At 39.5% G+C, this 21,464-nt stretch overlaps 1 protein-coding gene across 2 annotated transcripts in view; it reads left to right on the forward strand.

Moving 5' to 3' along the window:
• The first annotated feature begins 2,333 nt into the window (after positions 1 to 2,333).
• The window catches only part of MED13L (mediator complex subunit 13L), a 289,872-nt gene continuing 270,741 nt past the window's right edge, over positions 2,334 to 21,464 (forward strand). For both annotated transcript variants that reach the window (XM_032309204.1, XM_032309206.1), the window contains exon 1: positions 2,334 to 2,508. In XM_032309204.1, coding sequence (XP_032165095.1) covers positions 2,437 to 2,508 — 72 coding nt within the window. In that variant the 5' untranslated portion in view covers positions 2,334 to 2,436. The remainder of the gene's footprint in view (positions 2,509 to 21,464) is intronic.

The raw sequence follows: 21,464 nt of genomic DNA on the forward strand, positions 1-21,464 counted from the left end.
ACCTACATTTGTTGAAGAATGAGAATTTGGTGACTGACCGCATAGGATGAAGTCCTCTTGGGATGGAAATACACCTGGATGGGATGGACCATCTCACTGTCTGACGGCTCAGGCCAAAGTCACACTGTACATGTTGATAAAGTGCTTTGGCTGGCTTTCTTTTTTTCTAAGCGTTTTCATCAAGAGTATCTTAATAGAAATGCACAACACTGGCCTGAGCTCAGTGGGTCAGCAGTTAGGATCTCTTTTTGACAGATTAGGAAATGAGGTTCAGAGGATTAAACTATGTTGGCCCAGGTAACACACCTGGGGTGCCAAAGCCCATGGCAGGCATCTGCTCACAGAGCCTTTGGGATTCAGGTTGGGCTCTGGAGACAAATAGACTAGGGTTTGAGTGGCTCACTGACTGGAGATCTTGGAGATGTCACTGCATTCTGAGCCTTGCCTTATTACAGTCTAAGGATAATAATAGTATCTTCTTTATGTGGTTGTTCTGGGGATTATATGAAAGAAACAATGTATGTACATCCATTATAACATAGTGTCAGTGGGTTATAACGTAGTGCTGGCCAGGATAATAATGCATGTTATAACATGTTGCTCACGCTTTTGCTTTAGAATTCTTTGTGGTAGGTCCAAAGCTCAAGTCACAGGTCTAAGACTTCTCACTTGTATTACACGCCATCTTTGCGCTGTTTTCTACTCTTCCTTCCCTTTAGTCCAATCCATGTGAAAGAGCTTTCTCTTCCATGTTTGGGGGCTTGTTAGTGAAGAAGTTGTTCTCCTCCCCACCTTTGCAGGGAGCAAACGCCTTGAGGGTTTGGAGAGGGCCTCCTCTTCAGACTGGCACTCCCAGACCATTTGCTCTCAGAAAGTGTTCATGATTGAATGAATAAGGGATGGTCTGCTCCCAACACAGCCCTAGTACAGGGCCTGGCAGTTACATTCCGGCACATGGCAAGAGGTCAGGAACATTTACGCACTGAATGAATAAATACAGAGCCTAGGAGTAAGGGCTCAGAAGGCATTTCTGGATTCGTTGTACAGCGCCTGATACACAGAAGGCGGTAAGTGGCAGTCGTGGATATCCCTGGACGAGGCTTATAAAACCCAGTGCAAAAGCATGGCTTCACTGTGCAGGGGTTCGAATTCCGCTGCCTCTTCTACCCAGCGAGGCGACCTCGGGCAAGTGACTTAATCTCTTTGTGCTTCAGTTTTCTTATCTGCAAAACGCGGACGACGGAGCGCGATCCTGCCGAAGCACTCCCGGGAGCACTGGGACTGGCAGCCGTGTCCACAGCAGACCTCAGCCACGCCAGCCGGCCTGCGCCGCCAGGGGCACATGCCGTGGGGGTGCCCGAGCCCTCTGCCGCGGTCGCCACGGGCGTTCCCGGGGCCCGCGGTCGCGCCCCGCAGAGATCTGTACCCCCAAGGGGGCGGGGCACGGCGCCCAAGCGGGGGCAGCCCACTGCAGCCTGGGGTCGGCCGGGCGCCGCCCGCCGGGGAGCCGTGCCGCCCGTACTTCTTTCTCTCACTCTCGCTCTTCCTCCCTCTCCTGGCCGGAGGCTCCAGCCGCGCTCGGCTCAGCAGCGCCGCCCGCGAGCTGCCCGCGAGCCGCGGCCGCCGCTGTCGCCGCCGCCGCCGCCGCCGCCGCCGAGGCTGCCGCTCCGGGCCCCTCCCCCGCCCACCCCTCGCCCCCCCGCGCGGCCGGCGCCCGTCACGTGACGCGGCGCCAGCCAATGGCGGGCCGAGCCGCGGTCGGCGGCCGCCATTGCTGTCAGAGCGAGCGAGCCCGGGGAGGGAGGAGAAGCGAGGCTGACTGGGGAGGAGGGGGGGGGTGGGGGAGGAAGAGGAAGGAGGGGACGTCGCTCGGCTGCCGGGGTCGCCCGCTGGCTTCGTCCGCACCCCCCCCTTCGCGAGTTCGCGCTCCGCGGCGGCGGCGGCTCCGAGGCGGCGGCGGCGGCTCTGGGGCTCGCCTCCCCTCACGCGCCGGCGGGGGCCGAGGGGGAGTCGGTGGCTGGAGATAAACAAGGCGGCGGCGGCGGCGGCGGCTGAGGAACAGGGAAGGCGGAGGCGGCGACCGGCCCGCAGCGCCGGCCCGAGAGGCAGCGGCGGCCCTGAGAGGCGGGGAGGGCGCCGGGCCGCGCGGACAGCGCCCCCCGCCGCCGCCGGAGCCGCGGGAGCCGCCGCCGCCGCCCGAGCAGGAAGGAGCCGCGCGGCCGCCGCGAACCCCCCCGCCGGCCCGGGCCCGCCGCCCCCGGCGCGGCGTCTCCGCGGCGCCTCCCGCCCGCCCGCCGGCCCTCGCGCCCTCCCCCGGCGGCGGCGGCGGCCCGGCCGCCTCGCGCTCCCCGGCGAGGCGCCGCCGCCCGGCCCGGCCTCGCCTCGGACGCCTCGTTCCGACATGCCCCGCTCTGGCGGCCGGGCTCGCGGAGGATCATGACTGCGGCAGCGAACTGGGTGGCGAACGGGGCGAGCCTGGAGGATTGTCACTCCAACCTCTTCTCGCTGGTGAGTAGCCGGGCTGTGGGGAGGGGGGCTGAGCCGGGGGGGGGGGTCCCCGACCTCCGCCGCCGACCAACTTTCTCCTCCCGCCGCCGGGACTTCGCCCCTCCCTCGCCTCTCCCCGCCGTTCGCCTCTCGCCGATTCTCCCCCTTTTGGATCGTCTCTCCCTCGCCTTGGATCCCATCCAGTGTTTATTTGGCTCTTTAAAAATCATTTGTGAGCGCGGCGCTCGGCGTGGAATTTGCATGTGGAAGTCTCAAAGCTGCGGATTCTGGGTCGCACTTCGAACGCCCACCCTCTGTTGCAATCACACCCCCCTTCCCCTCCCCTTCCCCCCCCTTTTTTTTCCTAAATGTGGAAGGCTTTCCCTTGTGCTGCCCGCGCCCGCGATAAGCAGCCTTTTCCCCCCTTGTCGGATAGGCTGCCCGCCCGCCTTTTGAATTTTTTTTTTTTTTAAATTCCATAATGACACCTACAATTTCGCTCGAAAACAGTTGATTGAATGCGATTGTGTCAGTAAAGGACTCTTGCATCCGAAGCTCCCGCGATTGTAAACATCGACAGCCGCCTGCCTCTCGGGGCTTACTACGCCGGAGAGCCGTAAAGCCATTGCACGGAGCCGACGGAAGGTGGAGAAGGCTTTTTCTTCTTTCTCTCCTCCTGTGTCTTTTAAAAACTGTTTTCTCTATCCTAACAACGAATCCACACACACACACAAAAGCAACAAGCTGGGCGGTTTGATAACATCGCTTTTATCTGCCTTCGCCTTTCTCGCGCTCTCTCTCTGATAATTGACAACTTTTCCTTCGGATTTGAATCGCCTGCCTTAATCTTGAAGCAGTTCGGGTGTCAATTGTTCTCCTGGAAGCCTGGCACCCGACGACGACGTCTAGATTCATCGAAATTAAAAATGTATAGGGCTCCGGCAACTCTTTCCTGGCGGTGCTGTGACATTTGGTGGTAAATGCCATCTTTGCTTTTTATTGGGTCGTATTACCTAGCTCTGAAAACATTCACCTTGTTAAACCTGGCGTTTAGGCTAATAATTGCAGTGCGTGGTCTTTAAATATGTGCTTTGTGCATGAGTTACTGTATGTATAGCTATGTGCCCGGGAGACTACGAATTTGTTTAAATATTGAGCAAAGATTTGTAAACAGATGTAAGGCAATTATGTTCCAAGCGTAGAATATAATTGGAAAATTGGCTGAACGGTTTGTTTAAATTTAGCCTTTAGAAAAAAACCCCAACTTATTTTAAGTTATGTACCCTTTTTTGGGGGGGGTTGTCTTTGGAGAACATGCATTTTGGAAATAGTTTTCTGTAATCTCTGCAGTAGATAGAAGCATTATTTCCTTTTAATCCTTGTTTACAATTACACTGAATAAATAATTTAGTGTTCAAATTGTAATTAGTTACATTTAATTATGGGTCGGGGTCGGCATAGATGCCTTTTTTTTCCTTGAGACTGGTGGAGAAATACACATTCTTGCCAACTTTTCAAATGGAAGTGCTATTTTATTAAATATTTCCTTATGCAGATGAAAGCATCAAAACACGTGATTTTTTACCCACAAAGACAGAGTGACATAATATCTGTGCTTTCACTGTAGTGTATAGATCAGGTTAATTTTTTTCTTTCAACATTTTTATTTAATCTTAAAATTAAAATCTTCAAATAATCTTTATTTAATCTTAAAATTCAGTTATACGTTTCAGTTCTTCCTTTTTGTACTGTGATAATTTTCCCTTGGTCTTTTGACATATGGGAATAGAATTCATTTTACCTCTTTTTTTCTCTCCCCTACAATATCATTTACTGTCAGTCAGATTCAGAGACTTTAATAGATTAGCAAACATATTGATTAAGGGGTATTTAAAATGGTTTTTGTTTGGTGGCTGGTGACCACATTGACACTTTAACAGGTAATTAAAATAACCAAGTAGACCAATATTAGTGAGGAGAGAGCCCCGAAATTACTATATATCATTCTGACTGGTAATGGCTTGTGTATATGTGGCTAATCTATATACAGTAGATTTTGTAGACCAATGAAACTATATTTATGTGTGTAGCCAGGCTTTAAGATATACAGTTTTTTAAATCTTTTTTTTTTTTTTTTAAGCTCAGGTAAGGATGATAATGTTAAAGAGATAAGATGCCTGAGATTCTTTTGGAGAACAAGCAATTTTATAGGAGAGGATTTTGTGTTTTATGACCAACTAGAGGTTTCTACTTTGGGTATTTCTCTCAACCTTTTCAAACCAGGAATTGTGTGTGTGTGTGTGTGTGTGTATGTGTAGGATTACTCATTAGATGGCAACTTTGAAACGCAGAACTCAAGAAATTCCTGGGTTGACCTTTTTTTTTTTTTTTTTAAAGGACTGTAGAATGTCTACATTCTCTTGTATGTGGAGGGTGGAAAAGGTGCTTTTTTTTTTTTTAATTGAGAATCAGTTAAAAAGCGGCTGATAATACAAAGTTTTGCTCATTCAAATGCAGTTTTCCTTGAAAATCTGACACAGCAGGAACTTAGAATATTAAAAATATGTTGTCTAAAGTACATTGTATGGAATAGTTAATTCCAAAGGAGATAAAATCATCTCTTGTTTAAAATAAAGCATGTGTTACAAGAACTCTTATGTGCTCAATAATAGCATGTATTTTTCTTTTTGGCCTGCAGTTTTTTTGAACAGAGAAAAGTACTGTTTATAGAGAATTTACCTAGATACTCATATTAATGTGGATTGAAATATAAACTAGAGATTAAAGTTCTGTACCACAGTAATGATCCGCCCACTTTCTATTACCTTCAAGTGTTCATTGTGGCTTAGCAAAAGTAGATTGTGCAATCAACTGCTTTAAGATTTTTGTTCTTGTTTTGCTTTCTGATTTTCTACTGCATGTATCAAATTTCCCAAATTCTCTGTCACCCCCTACCCCCATTTCCTAACGGAAAAAGTGTCTTGGGTGTGTATGATATGGATGATTGTATGTGTTTCTTATTCTGCCTGTTGTGAGATCCCTAGCTCCTGCAACTGTTTTCTCATGCTATCCATCACATTTCTGGGAGACTCTTGTTAGATACTCACTCAGATATAATTCAGTTAAGTGCGTTAAATCTTGTCTTTTTGGAAAGTGTAACAGGGCACCCTGTGGTGTATCAACTCACCCTTGAGGGAAGACATAATTTCCAGATAGAAGTATATCTTTAGTTTTGCTTCTTTAGTTCTGTTTCTCTGTTGAGAGCATATGGAGGAGAGTGATTTTGTGTTCTTTAACTAGTTTTAAGTATATACTCTTTGAAATGGTGTGACCTAATTCTTAAGTATGTGGATTCCACCTTCACATTGTTTTATTTGCTTAGACTCTTCCTGACTGTGGAGTAATTGGGTGATGATATCAAATTCTCCCTCTCTGAATTGAAACACACACACACACACACATATTAGTATATACTTCCTATGAAGGACCATTAATTCTGTGTATGAAGCTTTAATGTAATCTGTTGTTGACCTGCTCTCTTTTTTCTTAGGAGATTTATATTTTTGCAGAGAGAGAAGATAATGGTAAATATAGAAACTTTGGGATCTATTCTTTTGAGCTGGAACCAAATGTGGAGGGTTGTAAGTTGAAAATGAGCAAAAGGGAATTTCTCTCATCTTCTCAAGTGCCAAAATACATACATAGGGTATTTTTTCATCCCAGTTGCCAATTTTAGTATCTAAACCTAAAGCATCTTATTTTCAGGATGGTTTATTTTCTTTAATGAAAATATTTATAATTTGCTAATGTATGTTTTCTGTTTAGCATTTTGTTGTTGGTAGCACATGGTGTTACAGTATTTATATATTTTTAATAGCAATAATTGCCACCCGGTAATAGTTGCCATATTAACCTCCAATTGCTAGTAAATATTTTTAAGTACATAATAGACAGCAATTTAAGGCATAGTGTAGCAGTTTACTGGACCGTTTTAAAGAGCCATTTGTACGTGTGATGAGTTCATAATTTTAAAGAGAAAATAATGTACCTAAGCCTTGCGTGCTGCAAAACTAATGTCGCTGTGTTACTGCTTGAAGTGCTCATGGAGAGGAAGTTAGGTTGGGACTCTTCCTTCTTTGTGAGGATGAAGGCCTTGAGGTGCCTTTAGGACTATCAGTGTTTATTGAGGTTATCCCAGGTGCTTATATAGCTTAGCATTTTCTTTGGAATGTTTTGGTCATTTTTTTCATGACTGTATTAGGTATTTATTTGGGAAAAAAAAATCTCTTAAGGCATTCTTTCAAATAACGTTAAGTTACAGTAGTGGAGTATATTAATTAGGTATGTAAAAATGGATTCATCTTTTTTGTTCACTGGCTAATTTAGCCTTGTTAACTGTGAGTTAATTGTATTCATCAGACACTTTGAGAGATCCCCTCTTCTCTTGAGATTAATAAAGGATATACTCTGTCACCAGTTTGTACTACATGCTATAAATTAAGACAATCATTTGCAAAAGATAAGTACATTTTATAGTTATGTTTGCTAGATTATTTAAAATTGAGATGAAACTCAATGTCAATAGTAAAAAGATTGCTTATCTGGATTTTTTTTTTTAAATGAACGGTTAATACAACTGTCAAAACTTTGATTCAGAGATAGACTAAATATTTTTCTGAAATGGTTTGACTTATTTTTGTTAGAACAGTAATGTTTCCTCCTTCAGTAGTAGAAGGTACTGATGTGTGTGTTTTTTTTTTTTTCCCCTGAAAGTGGGTGATGTTTATTTCATAGAAACTAGCCAGTGAGAGAGAGTATGGTTGAATATTGGGTATTATTATTACTGAACTGTGCATTGCTGCTATTAAAAATCAAGAAAAGGACTTTCTGCAATATTTTTATTAGTGCATTTATTTAAAAGTGTGTTTTGTGCTAATCTGCTTTATAAACTATTTGTGTTGCCAGTATTGGCTACCAGAATTTCTATTTTGTGTTTTTTTAAACATTCCTATTTTGAGAAATAACATTTAATGCCTTGCAAAGTGAGGTAATTAGGTAGCCTAAAAATGTGCTGTGGCGTATCGTTAAAAAAATTCTCTCACACACACAGACACACACGCTCACACGTGCACGTTTGTTTCATAGGACTTGCTTAGAGTTAGAGTTTTGGAATTAATGAATCAATATTTACAATGTGTTCTTGGAATTTAGAACTTTTTTTTCCCTCTTGAATCATTTTAACTTCTTTCTGATCCTGTTCAGATAATTTCTTTTTATAGTATGTGCTTTCATTGTTTATTTGAAAGATTTGAAGGTGTTAGCTTTGTTCTGTTGGGGGAATTCACTTCATTACATAGGGGAGATGATTTTCCATTAATCTTGGTAAATATTAACATAAACGAGGAATTGTAAATTCAGAGTCATTTGCATGAATGAAATATGTATGCGTGCCCAATTTTTGTTTAGTATAAAGTCACTTATGTACATTACATAGTTTTCTATCTTGAGTTGCTATAAAAGTTTTAAATTTATTTAAAATGTGGTTGGTATTTATTTCCGACAGTTCCCTTACTCTACTACAATGTCTTATTTCATTTTAAAGATCCATTTGTAGTAAAGATTAGATTTTATCCCCATAAATTGGCTATCATAGTCTTCTTTTAGGGGCGCCTGTTTTGCTTGCATTTATGTTAGCATGCTTTAGTTATGTTTGTTGGAATAAAGTTGTTTTCCTTTTTTGAGCTAATAAAATGTCTTTCAGAGTACATTTGGATTTGATTCTGGAAAAAAAAGAATAAAGATGACTTTTAATTTTCTTTATTTTTAGATGAGAATTAGGAGAATCTGTTGTGTCTAAGGGAAAATGTTATGTCATTGGCATCTCCACACTCCACACATAGTATGTGTATTTCTGAAACTTTGTTTTCTTACTCTTGGTGAATTGTAGAATCCTATTAAAACTGTATTTTTACTACTGTGAAATAGCACAGAGCCCTGGTTCACAGCATTCTAAATTTTGTATTTTTTCTAGTACTGTGCAGTTCCATTACTGTTGAAGGAACCCCTGAGTTGATTATATTAAGATTTCATTTGTGTCTTTATTTTTTATAGTTTAAATTTGTAACTTTAACTTACGAAATCGGGGGAAGATAAAGAGAATTAGGTAAACGTGCAGGTAAATATTCTTTTCTCCTTCATCACTGGGTCTCTTTACTGTAATAATTGAGTCATAATTTGTTCTATATCACTGCATCATTTGGATATATTTTAAGACATTTGATATTTAAATTTGAGGAAATTATTTGTTTTAAATAAAATAATTGTGAAAAGAATTTTTTATAATATTGAGTGGGAATTTCAAAGATTGATCATCTAGAGGGTATATTAAATTCCATGAAAACTGTTTTGATTTTTTTCTCCCCAAAGGGCATTGACAAGTTTCTGAGGAAGTATTTTTGTCTAAGACACATGAAGCTTCCTCATAGAGTTCTACATTATTTCATTAAATAGGAAAGATGATTAAATCCATCTGGGTTTAATTTGAGAGCTAATAAGTAAAGTATTCAAAAGAGTATAATTGGTGTAAAAAACATTTTGTGTTGGCAATTCTCATGATTGAATTTTAATGTCCTAAAGAGAAATAGGGAAGAACATATGTATATCTCACTCAGGGAATCAGCTCCTAGTTTATTTATTTATTTATTATTTTTAATTTTTTTTGCATGTTTATATATGCCTGGTACAGTCCTACTCATCTTTTAAGTAGGTCAAATATCACCTCCTCTGTGAAGCTTTCCCTGACTCTCACTGGCAGTACTAGTCACTCTCATACCTTCTTCTGTGTACCTGTGATAAGCACATGAGGTTATGTAGGGCACCAATCCTGTCTGTATCATCTTTGCATTCTCTTTAATAGTTAGGCCTTCATTAACCATTTGTTAAATAAATGAATTACTGGACAGCTGTTCTCTGTCTTATTCCTAAGGGAGTTCTCATTGCTCCTTTAGGTCCTGATCACAATTATGTTATTTTTCCTTGAACTTACATAGGTTTTTAGTTCTGTATTCTGAATATATGTTTTGTAGGCTATATGTACTGTGGCTTGGTAATATTTTAGGTGTTTCTAACCTTTTTAAAAGATAATGTCAACTGATCAAGAGATGTGTGCTTATCATACATCAAAGGAATAGGGATTCAGTATTTTTCTTTAATGTGGGAGGCGACCTATAGATTTTGGAACCTGTTAGAGATTTTGTTTGGGACTTGATCTAGAATTTCTTCATTTTCTTTCTTTGAGCTGTACTGTGGGTCTTTGCTAAACCTTCAGTTTAGGATTACATTTCATGAGTCCAGCATAATGGGCATTGAATGGTAATGGGGAAAATTAAGTGGTATTCATGTTTTTTATTAGTAACTAACTAATCAGATCAAGTTGGTTGTGTTACGGTTATGTGCCTCAGTTTCTCCTTCAGTAAACGTTATGGAAATAAGAAGGAGGGCAGGAAATAAGAAAGATAATTTGAGTACCCTTTAAGGAAGAGACTTCTAACAAATTATGACTCAGGTCAGAGAGTAGCCCTAGGTGGTTCACTAGGAAGTTGCAGTGGCAAAATTCATTGTTTTAAGTATGAAAGTTATGTTGTATTTGTACTTGTTTTAGGGGGGGCAGAAGGTTAAATTGTTCTTGTATCTTTCCTCACCAATAAGCCATTATTGAGAAGAAAAACCTGAATTTTATATTTGAATGTTCCAATTTTCCATTTGTATATATGATCCATAGTTGCCTGGTGTGTCTTTAATATGCTGAGTGATTTTACTGTACCAACCCTAAGCTCTGACTGGCTGAGCCTGGAAATTGGACTGTGGCTCTTATTTGGTGGTTTAAGCTATTAATTCCTTGGCAGTTCCAGAGTGCTCTTTGAACTTTAAATAGCAGTTCTATTAACATTTTGAGATTTGTTTCAGGGAACGTCAGAAATAGTACTTAATAAATATCTTTTTCTTTTTAAAGACTAAATCATGTTTTAGTCTGACGTGCATGTCACAACCCTTACTATGTTTTGAACAAAGTATATATTTTCAACTACTGGCTAATTTCTATTTTCCATTTAATAATGCAGCAACATCTAAAAATATTGTTTAGACCTTGCTGAAGGAGTGAAGTCCCCTTACCTTCAACTGTAGTTTTTTTATTAATCAAGTGGAATATGAATAGAGTTCTAAGTTTTTATCCAGAGGTGTAGAATTTTATATGTAGGTGTTCTTTGGCATTCTGAAATATTTAAAAGAGCTAATTTCTGAGTTTTTTTCCATGTAAAAACAGCCTTCTGTTGCTACAAATGATTGTTAGCTTATTTATGTTGTGTTTTACTTGATTACTTGTGTTATTTATGGCAACATTTTTATGGGAATGAACTTATATTTATTGTTGCTGGTAGAATGTCAGGAGCACCTTTCCTCTGTATAGTGCTGGCAGTCAGAGCAGGCACTCCCTAAAAACCCTTTTTGGCCCCCGGCAGGGGGAGTGGGGACAGCCCAGCACCTAAACCCTTTTCTAGGCCTTGGAGAGAGGCTTGCTATCAGAGAGAGAGGCTTGAAGAGAGTGTTGAGAGGTATAGATTGGCGCCCCCTCCCCACCATGGGAAGAATTTTCCCTTCCCTTCCTGCTTTCTCTTTGATACACTTTTATTAAAACTTTGAGAGTTGTGGCAGGTCCTGTGATGTCAGGAAAGATTTTTGTATTTCTTTATCCTTTAGCTCTTCCTTACTTTTTTTCCTTCACTCACCAGCAGAGGTACGGTTTCTACTTGGTATATTGTGTGGTAAATCAGGACTTCTGAGCCGTAGTGAAATGAAAAAGAGAATTGAGGGTGAGATTGGAAGGGGTAACCAATAAACTACTATTTAGAAATGTTAATTTTTTATATGTTATATTTGAGAAATTTAGGACTTACAGAATTCATTTTTTTTTTAAAAGATTTTATTTATTTGTCAGAGAGAGAGAGAGAGAGAGAGAGCGCGCACACACAAGGGACAGAGTGGCAGGCAGAGGCCGAGAGAGAAGCACGCTCTCTGCCGGGCAATGAGCCTGATGTGGGATTCGATCCTAGGACCCTGGGATCATGACCCGAGCCAAAGGCAGCAGCTAAACCGACTGAGCCACCCAGGCATCTCCAGAATTCATTTTTTAAAAAAAGATTTTATTTATTTATTTGAAAGAGAGAGACATAGTGAGAGAGGGAACACAGCAGGGTGAGTGGGAGAGGGAGAAGCCGGCTTCTCTCTGAGCAGGAGCCCTATGATGTGGGGCTCTATCCCAGGACCCTGGGATCATGACCTGAGCTGAAGGCAGACCCTTAAAGACTGAGCCACTCAGGCTTCCCCAGAGTTCATTTTTGAATAATGTATATATATATTAGTAGTGATTAAAATCTGGCTTGGGCTTATAAAAGGACTAATGCTTTGATAATGTGGGAAAAAAGACCTACATATAATATTCAATTTCTAGGATGCTATATGATAAGTGCTGAGGAAGAGCTCACTAACAGATAGCATAGGACTTTGTAGCCAGAAAAACTCAGAAGGGGAGTTTATTAAAAGATTTTTTTTTATTTGTCAGAGATAGAGAGCACAAGCAGAGGGAGAAGCAGGCTCCCCTATGAGCAGGGATTCCTGAGATGGAACTCGATCTCAGGGCCTGGGATCATGACCCGAGTTGGAGGCAGACGCTTCACCAACTGAGTCACCCAGGTGTCCCCAGAAGGAGAGTTTTAAACTGGATCTTGAAGGAACTGCTAGAGAGAAATGGAAAGGACATTCTTTGGAAGCTCAGTTGATAATTCTGAGTCTGTCCTTGAGAATATTTACTGAAGTGGTATGTAGGAGAACACTTCTGATTTATGGTCTTGGTTTCCTTTGAAAATATTACAAAATGTTGAAATCCGGGGTGCCTTGGTGGCTCACTCGGTTAAGCATCTGCTTTTGGCTCAGGTCATGATCTTAGGGTCGTGGGTTTGAGCCCCATGTCGGGCTCCCTGCTCAGGAGTCTGCTTCTCCCTCTGTGGAGCCCCGCCCCCCCTGCATTCACACACTCTTTCAAATAAATAAATAAAGTCTTAAAAAAAACTTATTGAAATCTTATTTTTGTTAGATGGAAAATTTGAAGTGTGGGCAGGCCAATTTGGATTAAGAAATGGTGTTGTTAAAATAATCAGTTTTCTAAAATAATTCAGTTCTGAACTTTAAAAAAACAGTGCTATATTACGCAAAATGCTAATGACTAAAGTGACAAATATTTCAGAAACTGGACAGACGTGAATCTTAAATGAGCAGATGGGATATGAAACTAAAAGCAGGAGATAATCCAAGATGATATAGAAACTATTATGAGAAATGGATTGAGGAAGAATAAGTGTGTTAAATGGTATTACATTTAATAATGTGCTTAAAATTAAAAGCCTTTCTAGGATTGCTCTCTTACATAGACAAATTAGAATTGTTGAACTCTGTAACCCATCCTTCTTTAACTTTTGTGCATTTTTAAAAAATTTGATTTTGGTCCAGGATGACTTCTCATGAAGCCTAGATATTTAAGTCATGAATCTGTATGTTATGTATGCTCTACAGTTGATTATAATTTGCTTTCTCTGCAATAAAAATAAAGAGAATACGATTCTCGGAGATAGTCATAGTGGACCTTGAAGGGACGAGGTAAGGAGTGAAAGATGAAGTTTGCTATTTGGATGGCAGCATACTTAGTTGAAATTTGACTATTGAGGATAGACTCTGGATTCTGGTGGGTTGCAGAATGAGTGAATGGGGTACACTTTTCAGCTGAAGAAGCTTGATTGTAAAGCAAGCAGGGATTTGGGAGTGGTAAGGGAAAGAGATTAAAAGGTAGATTGAAAGAAATTTTTTAGAATGTAGGAGCCTCATGTGGACTTAGGAGCAGCAATAGTGGAGGGGCAGAAAGAGAGATGTTTGATAGAAGAAAAGTTGTTAGTTGATGAAAGGAGTCGCTAGTAAGAACCCAGGCGATGGCTAGGATTAGTGCTAGAAAAGAGTAAGACGCCTCTTCAAAGATGGCGAGGATGTAGATTGTGATTAAGTGTCAAGGAAGAGGGGACAGTCTTAGTTGTAGCTTGAATGCTTTTCAGATTCAAAGATGAAATGTATTGAGCTAAGAATTTTGCATTTTACTTGATGTGCGTGTGGTTATCAGCCATCATTTTATTTTCCTTTAATGGTCATTTTAAGTAGGTCAGATGTTATCTTCTTAATTTGTACACTTAATTATAAAGCGAATTCTGAGCTAGTCATACTAGAATCGACATACATCTGCCCAAATGAGAAGTGCTCTTCTTAAAGTAAGCCCCCTTAAATTGTATCAAATACCATTGCTGTTGTCCCTATTTTTCTGGTTCTTTTTCTCTGGAATTTCTTTTATAGTTTAGTCAGCCACTCCAGAAAATCTTATTTTAAAGGATGCCTCTTCCATCGGTATCTTCTCTTCTCTCTAATTTTGCTCCAAATTGTTGCCCAAGTCAGCAATTTAGTACCTTATGATGGGGTTCTTACTGATGATGAGCAAAAATACTGGAAAAGAACTCCACTTTTGGATATATGGCATACATATATTGTAGATGTGTGCTAAGAATTCCTGCCCTGCTCGTATATAACTGCCTCCAGGTTCTGAGTCTAGTGGTTCAATGTATTTTGTTTTCAATGAAAGCTGATTTTAATTTAGTGGTATATTAATTGTTTCAGTGAAGGTGATTTTAATTTAGTGGTACATTAATTGTTAAGACTGGATATTGGGACAAATTAAGTGAAGGTGGGATTTTGGCTCTTTGGGGATCAAGGCAAATTATAAAGGGAGAGTAGAATAGAGTAGAATTGTAGTTATACCTTGTCGGTCTAGCGAAGATCAAATACCATCCTAAGGTCCATTTTTAGTGAGACTGAAGTAATGATTAAGAAAAGCCTTCGGATACATAAAAAAAAGTATCCTGTTGAGATAATCTCTTAAAATTTTAGCAGAAAGTTTGAGACTAAGATTTTTACCCTGCCTTTTACTGTTGGTTTACTCATTTGAGACTACCCAGTATGCCATCTTGTATTCCATAAATGCTCTTTAGCAATTCTTCCACTGGTGAAGATTAGGACAAAGAGCACTCATATGGATTTAGAATTTCACCCTCTTGTGGGTCTGCCTTAGTATTCAGTGGAGGGGAGGTATAGAGGGTGTTCTAACTGTAACAGTCATGCCTATATTAATTGTTTAGATTACAAGTTGCAGTGGCAAGTATTTTCTATTTTTGGATTCAGGAATATAATGGAATTTTTCTCAGCTTTATTTTTATGTTTTTCATGGTTGAATTTATAATTCTCTTTTTAAGTTTTTTTCACATTAAAGAAAAGAAATTGAGGGGACACTGGATGGCTAACTCAGTTAAGTCTCCGACTCTTGATTTTGGCTCAGGTCATGATCTCAGGGTTTTGAGAGTGGAGCCCCATGTCAGGCTCTGTGCAGGCTGTGGAGCCTGCTTAAGTTTCTCTATCCCCCTTCTTTTCCCTCCCCCCTCTAAAAAAAAAAAAAAAAAAGGAAGGATTGAAGTCGTTTGAGAAAATGTGGTGTTGTAATTCTAGAGCTATAGATAATTTAGGAACATTTACTTAAATGATAATTATTCTCAACAACAGGTACTTTTTAGTTTTACACATTTGTAAAGCACCTGAGCAGTTTAATATTTAGAGGTTATATCAGAGCATAAATCTACATACCAGCTGCTCAAGACCATAAATATTTATCTTTTGAAATATAAGTTCCTAACCAAACTTTACTTACTAAAACATTTTTAAAAATATGTTGGTTTACATACAAGATGAAATCATCTGTGTAGATTGAATCAAGTGTGCTGATCCCAAATAGATTAAATTCATTATATGTCTGTAAATTACTAGAGAGAGAGAGAGATGTATGAAAATGATATTTTGCTGCTGTTTGGTGATACCGTGGTGAAACTGAGCTTTGTAACCCAGACAGATGGTGCTATTCTTGAATCTGTCTGCAAGATCCTATAATATTTAAACAGTGGTGTGATTCTTATGAGAACCCATATTTTGATATGTGTAAGCTAGTAAACTGATTTTTTTAGTAAATTTTATAAATTTGAGCTGAAAAAGATTTATTTGTTCTTAGGAAAGTCTTCTCCTGAATCTGTTAAGATAAATAGCTTGTTTTGGTAGTTTCTTTAGTAATCTCAAGGAATATTCTAGATGGAAAAATGAATGAAACTCACTAAGGAGGCACTTATCTTCTAAAGGAGCTTTGCGTTTGTTGCCAAACTTTCTCATATGGTAGATGTGATACACTGTTAAGAATCCAAAGAGCTGACTTTGACATATTCCAGAAACTCTGAGAAATTTGGTATAATATATGTTAACGTTCATTTTAGAAAGTAACTGTTGATTTATATTCCTTGTTACCCACCTTACATTTTTATATTGGAATTGAAAATAGAAATGTTTTAAACACTTCAACCTAGTTTTAAAAAATTATGTGGATAGAACTTTAGCCATTTTGTAAAAGTTTGATTTCAGTGGTAATAATGTATGGTTGAGATGAATAAGTTTGTCAGTTATATAAATAAAATGTATGTCACTCAACAACATTTTGGGACATCTTGTCAATTATTCTTTCATTAGGTATACTTTTTATTTAATGCCTAGTCTGTAGTAGAGTAGAGGGGAAAGAAGACTGAAAGGTGATGTTTGATGCCAGATCAGATGACATGAAGAAGCTGGAAGTTTATTCTGTATGCACTGGGGGAATGCCTGAAGGATTTTAAGGAGAATAATGACATGATCAGATGGATGTTTCAGAGAGAGAACTCATGTGGGCTCTGTGGAGTGTAGATTGTAACAGGGAGAAACCAAAGGCAGAGAGAAGGCTCCTAGGGTAGGCTAGATGTAAGAAATCATGCAGGGCTAGTAGGAGCAGAAAGAGATAATAAATGGATCAAGTGATATTTTGGAGGTACTTCTGATAGGACTTGGTGACCAATTACATATGTCATGGGAGAGGAACCAAATGGCAAACAGATGTGTTCTTTCTTGGTCTTACGGCATTTGCATTCTTGTGCATGTAAAATGAGGAAGAGTTGGAAGCATCTATATGTGCTATAGCTGTTAGCAGAAGACTTAGGCTTTGATCACAGGTATGCATTTATGAAAGTATTCACTGAGCCTGGTCTTTGCTGTTAGGTCCTACAGAACTCAAAAAGTTTTAAAATAATTATGGACAGGATCTTGGGGCAAAAGGGCAGGTTTAGAGAAAAGAAAGTAAAAAACATTTACATCTATAACCTGCCTGTTTTCAGATAAGATTTGAGGTAGTGAGAAGAAGAGTTCTCTCTGAAGTTGAGGAGTGAGATTTATAAGAGGAAGGATGGGGAGAAAAATGTGGGGAAGAATGGAGAAGGCAAGGCTGGTAGGGTGGATGGAAACGGGCCTTTGGAGAGGTGTGGGTGGTGATGGAGGTGGAATGAACGAACACTTTGGCAGAGGAAGAGCTCATGAAACTTTGATGATCAGAAATGGGCATGGAGAAACCCTGACGGGAAGAAAGAAAAAAAGGTGGGGGGGTACCCTGACAGCAGTGGGCTTTAGCCACATAGCCACATAGCCTTTGTTACATAGAGCCTTTGCTTCTAATAGGGGTAAGCTCAGGAAGCAGATTACATATTTTCTCTGCAAATCTGTTTTGGGATGTTTTCCTTGAGTTTTTTAAAGGTTTTGGTTACATTTCATATTGGTGATATTTTTGGTAGGAGGAGGAAATAGACTTGTAACCCTGGTTTTCTTCTTGCCTTTGTGTAAATTGCCAATTTGTAGGAATTGGTGTAGTGGATAGAATAGAGAAGATATTTGTGAAGACTCCAAACAGTATGTGTCTTTGGTGTCTCTCCCTCATTCTGACTTTTGAGTTCTTTTAAATTTTTATTTCTGCCATTCTGTTTTTGTTCCCTCAGTACTTAGCTTTCTGATTGTATGATATTTTTATAGGTGTTAAGAGTGTGATTGTTATGCCATGTCGTAGCTTTACCTCGCATTTTGGGGAAAGTTTTCCCTTCCTCCGTCGCTCTCTGCTGGTCCCTCCATACCCTGTTGCTTTTTCAGCACATTCCTGGGCTCTCTGGACTGTGGGGCCTTCCCTGGCAGGGCTGTACTTTCACTTGGCAGTGCCAGTTGTCAGTGAAAGCTCTAAAATGTACAATGCACTTCAGAACTCTTTGATGTAATCTCCTTGGTGTGGTGGGGATCCTCTCCTGTTGTTCTGAGTGCACTTACTGGCACAGTGTGTACTATCCATTGTCAATTGGCTGTAATTCATACAGCCTTCCCATGTGGGTAGATTTTTTCACTTGGCTACCCTGAAGGTGGAGAGTTGGCTTTCTTGCAGTTGTCATTTTTCTTTAATTTCTCTCCAAGTGAGGTAGTAGTTAATGAAATATGAAATATTTCCAAGAAATGTAGCTTCCAAGAAATTAAAACTTATAAAAAATGAAAACAGTCCATTAGATCAGATTTACCCCAGCTCTTCCATTCTTGTTAATGTTCCCTTTTTGTGTATGTAGAGGTAATCACAATATAAATATAGTTCTTCATTCAGCTGAATTCACTCACACATTTTCCATGTGGTTACAGTTTTGTAGTTATAATTTTAAAAGAAAAATTATGTATTTATATATTTAATAAAAATTATGTAATTAGTTTCAAATTAAAACAATATTCAAATAATAAAACATGAAGGTTCCCTGTCACCATGGGGAGGTAACTACCAGTAGTTTAATTTTCATCATTCCAGAGTTTTTCTTTCGCATATGTTTGTGCATATACATATGCAGTTCCAAAAATTTTTTATTAAATATGAGTACATAAAAGGTAGTATGTGTAAATCACATAGAAAGAATCTTCATGACACAGTGAACACCCATGTGCCTGATACCCAGAGTAAGAAAAAGAACATTTTATCCTTTGCATAATCCAGTGCTGCCCTTCCCTTCCCATTCTTCCTTCTCCCTTCAGAGGTTAACAGCTATCCTGAATTTCATGTTTATCTTTCTGTATTTTTTTTTTCCTTTTATTTAAGTAGGCTCCACGCCCAGTGTGGAGCCAAATACAGGGCTTGAACTCACTACCCTGTGATCAAGATGTACACTTGAGATCACGTGTTGGACGCTTACCTGACTGAGCTGCCCAGGCCCCCCTATCTTTCAAAAATTTCTTACTTATTTTATTATTTTACTTTTTTAAAGATTTAATTTGTCAGGGAGAGAGGGAGCGCACACGAGCAGCGGCGTTGGCAGGCTGAGGGAGAAGCAGGCTCCCTGTTAAGCCAAGGAGTCTGATGCAGACCCTGGGATTCTGACCTGAGCTGAAGGCAGATGCCTAATCAACTGAACCACCCAAGCATCTCTCTTTGTGTATTTTTAAAAAAGTTTTAATTATGTATGTTTAGGATGTGTGTATATATATAGTTTTGCATGTTTTTGAGCTTTTTATAAATGGAATATACTATATTCTTTTGCAACTTGCTTTTTTAGTTTAATACTATGTTCTAACAATGTGGACTTAAAATTCACTCCTATACCTGTTTGTGCATTCTGTTGATGATAGGCATATTTATGGATTAAAAAAATCATGGGGGATAATTCTCCAGCTTCTCCTGTAGCATGCTTTTTCTGCTTAATAGTGTCTGAAGATACTGTAATAAGTCAGCAAATTTAGATATACCTCATTTTTTTTCTATATTTTTTTAACAGTTGGTATTCTGCATTATAGGATGGATGCACTATTGCTTGACCATCAACTATGAGAAACATCATTTCACTTTTTTCTGAGCCAGTACAGTTATGCATTAAATTTTGATATAAAACATTTTTTAAAAAAAGTGTCAGTTTTACATTCCTGTGGGCAATATGTAAATGCCCCATGTCTTCTGTCTTTGCCTCTAATGAAACTTACTTGAATTTTTTCTACTCTTATGTATGAAATAATCTCAGTATGGTAGTTTTCAGTTCCTTATTTTTAATGAGGTCATGAGCATCTTTTCATATATATGGGTATGCATATTCTGTGGTTTTCTTATTTTTTAAAAGCTATTAATCTCTAAAAAACCTTTTTGTTTTCCTGTTTAAAATTTCCATGCGTTCACTAATAGGAATCTGTATTTCAAGTCAGATCTTAAATGTTATACACATTGTTAGAGCTTTTGCTGTTTCGAAAAGTGCTTATTAATTGCCTGAAACTGTCTAGTTGCTTCCCAGCTACATGCATTTTTCTCATCAAGGTGCTGATGAGGTAGTACTGTTCCCATGTTTCAGATAAAAAAACTGAAGCAAGAATTTTAACTCATGTAACCAGTATGTCAGTTTAAACAGCCAGCAGATGATGGAGCTGTCTCTGACTTCAGAGCCCAAACGCACTTAACCATTGTGTACGTATTGTATGCTCTTTGTTCTCCTGTCTAAATCCTTGAAGGGCTTCTGTGAAGCTCTTCTTAGCTCTTCCAAGCATTATTGGACTCTTTCTTTTCTGAGCCTTTTAAAAATTAACAGTGTAGACCATATAATATAGCGCAGGTATGAAGGTAGAAATCACTGGAGCATATAGATTTGCCTGAGATTAGTGGAGTGATAATACAGTTTACAATTTTTTAAAGATTCATCAGAGATTAATGGAGTAATAATGCGGCTTAAAATTTCTTCCCACAGATAGGGAGATAGATTTTTTTTCTTTTAGAATGCTTTATTCCAAATTGAGGAATCATTTGGAAAATGAAAAAGTAGGATAGTTTATTGTTTTGATCAATGACTGGGGCAAGATAAAAACCTAGGTAACTGCATAGTCTCAAAAAAAAAAAAAAAAAGAACTTATAGGGGCTCCTTGGTGGCTCAGAAGGTTAAGCATCCAACTCTTGGTTTTGGCTCAGGCAGTGATCTTGCAGTGGTGAGATTGAGCCCTATGCTCAGTAGGAAGTTTGCTGGAGATAACTGCTCCCCCCTTCTCTCTCAGATAAATAAATCTTAAAAAAAATGTATCACCTCACTAAAAGTCATTTAGTTTTTTATTTTTATTTATTTTTTATTTTTTGTTAAAGGTTTTATTTATTTGACAAATCACAAGTAGGCAGAGGCAGGCAGAGAGAGAGGGGGAAGCAGGCTTCCTGCTGAACAGAGAGCCCAGGACCTTGAGATCATGACCGGAGTCGGAGGCAGAGGATCAACTCACTGAGCCACCCAGGCGTCCGCAAAAGTCATTTAGTTTTTTAAAAATAAAAAAGCTAGAATGCTCAAACCAAAAATGACTTACGATAGTACCATAATCATGTGTTTGTTAAAAGCTAGAGAAATAGCTTAAACAAGACAGAAGTTAATTTCTTTTTTATATGTAAGCAGCCTGGAGGCAGGCATTTAAGAGCTGGTTTGGTCCTGTCTGCGTCAAGTGTCCCAGGCTTTTCTTGTTACTCCCTTGTCTTTAGTTTATCACAAGTAGTCGCATATTGTCCAAGATGGTTGTTCAAACTCTAGTCATGGTGGTGGTATTCTGGATTGGAAGGAGTAGGGAAGGTAGGAAGGACACACAAAAAATCAACCCAAAATTAACTCCTCTTTTTTAAGGAAACGTCTTCCAATTTCCTTGTAACACTTCTAGCCATATCAAGGAAGTTTTAAGGAAGCATGTTGTTTGCCTCAGTAATAGAGAATGTATGTTACCACGGAGTAAGGAGCCATTCATGTTTGGGTAGCCAACTAACAATGTCTGCTATGCAGAGAAATGATAGAAATTATTGTCTGTAGTCTGTTATTGCAGTTGGACGAGAAATCATCCTGATGACTCTAATGAACTTCATTAAATAATTCAGTTCCCAGAAATTTCACAAGAGTTCTCTTTTAGTTAAGGTTAATAAATAT

This window comes from Mustela erminea, chromosome 13 (assembly GCF_009829155.1).
Source record: "Mustela erminea isolate mMusErm1 chromosome 13, mMusErm1.Pri, whole genome shotgun sequence".
NCBI lineage: Eukaryota > Metazoa > Chordata > Mammalia > Carnivora > Mustelidae > Mustela > Mustela erminea.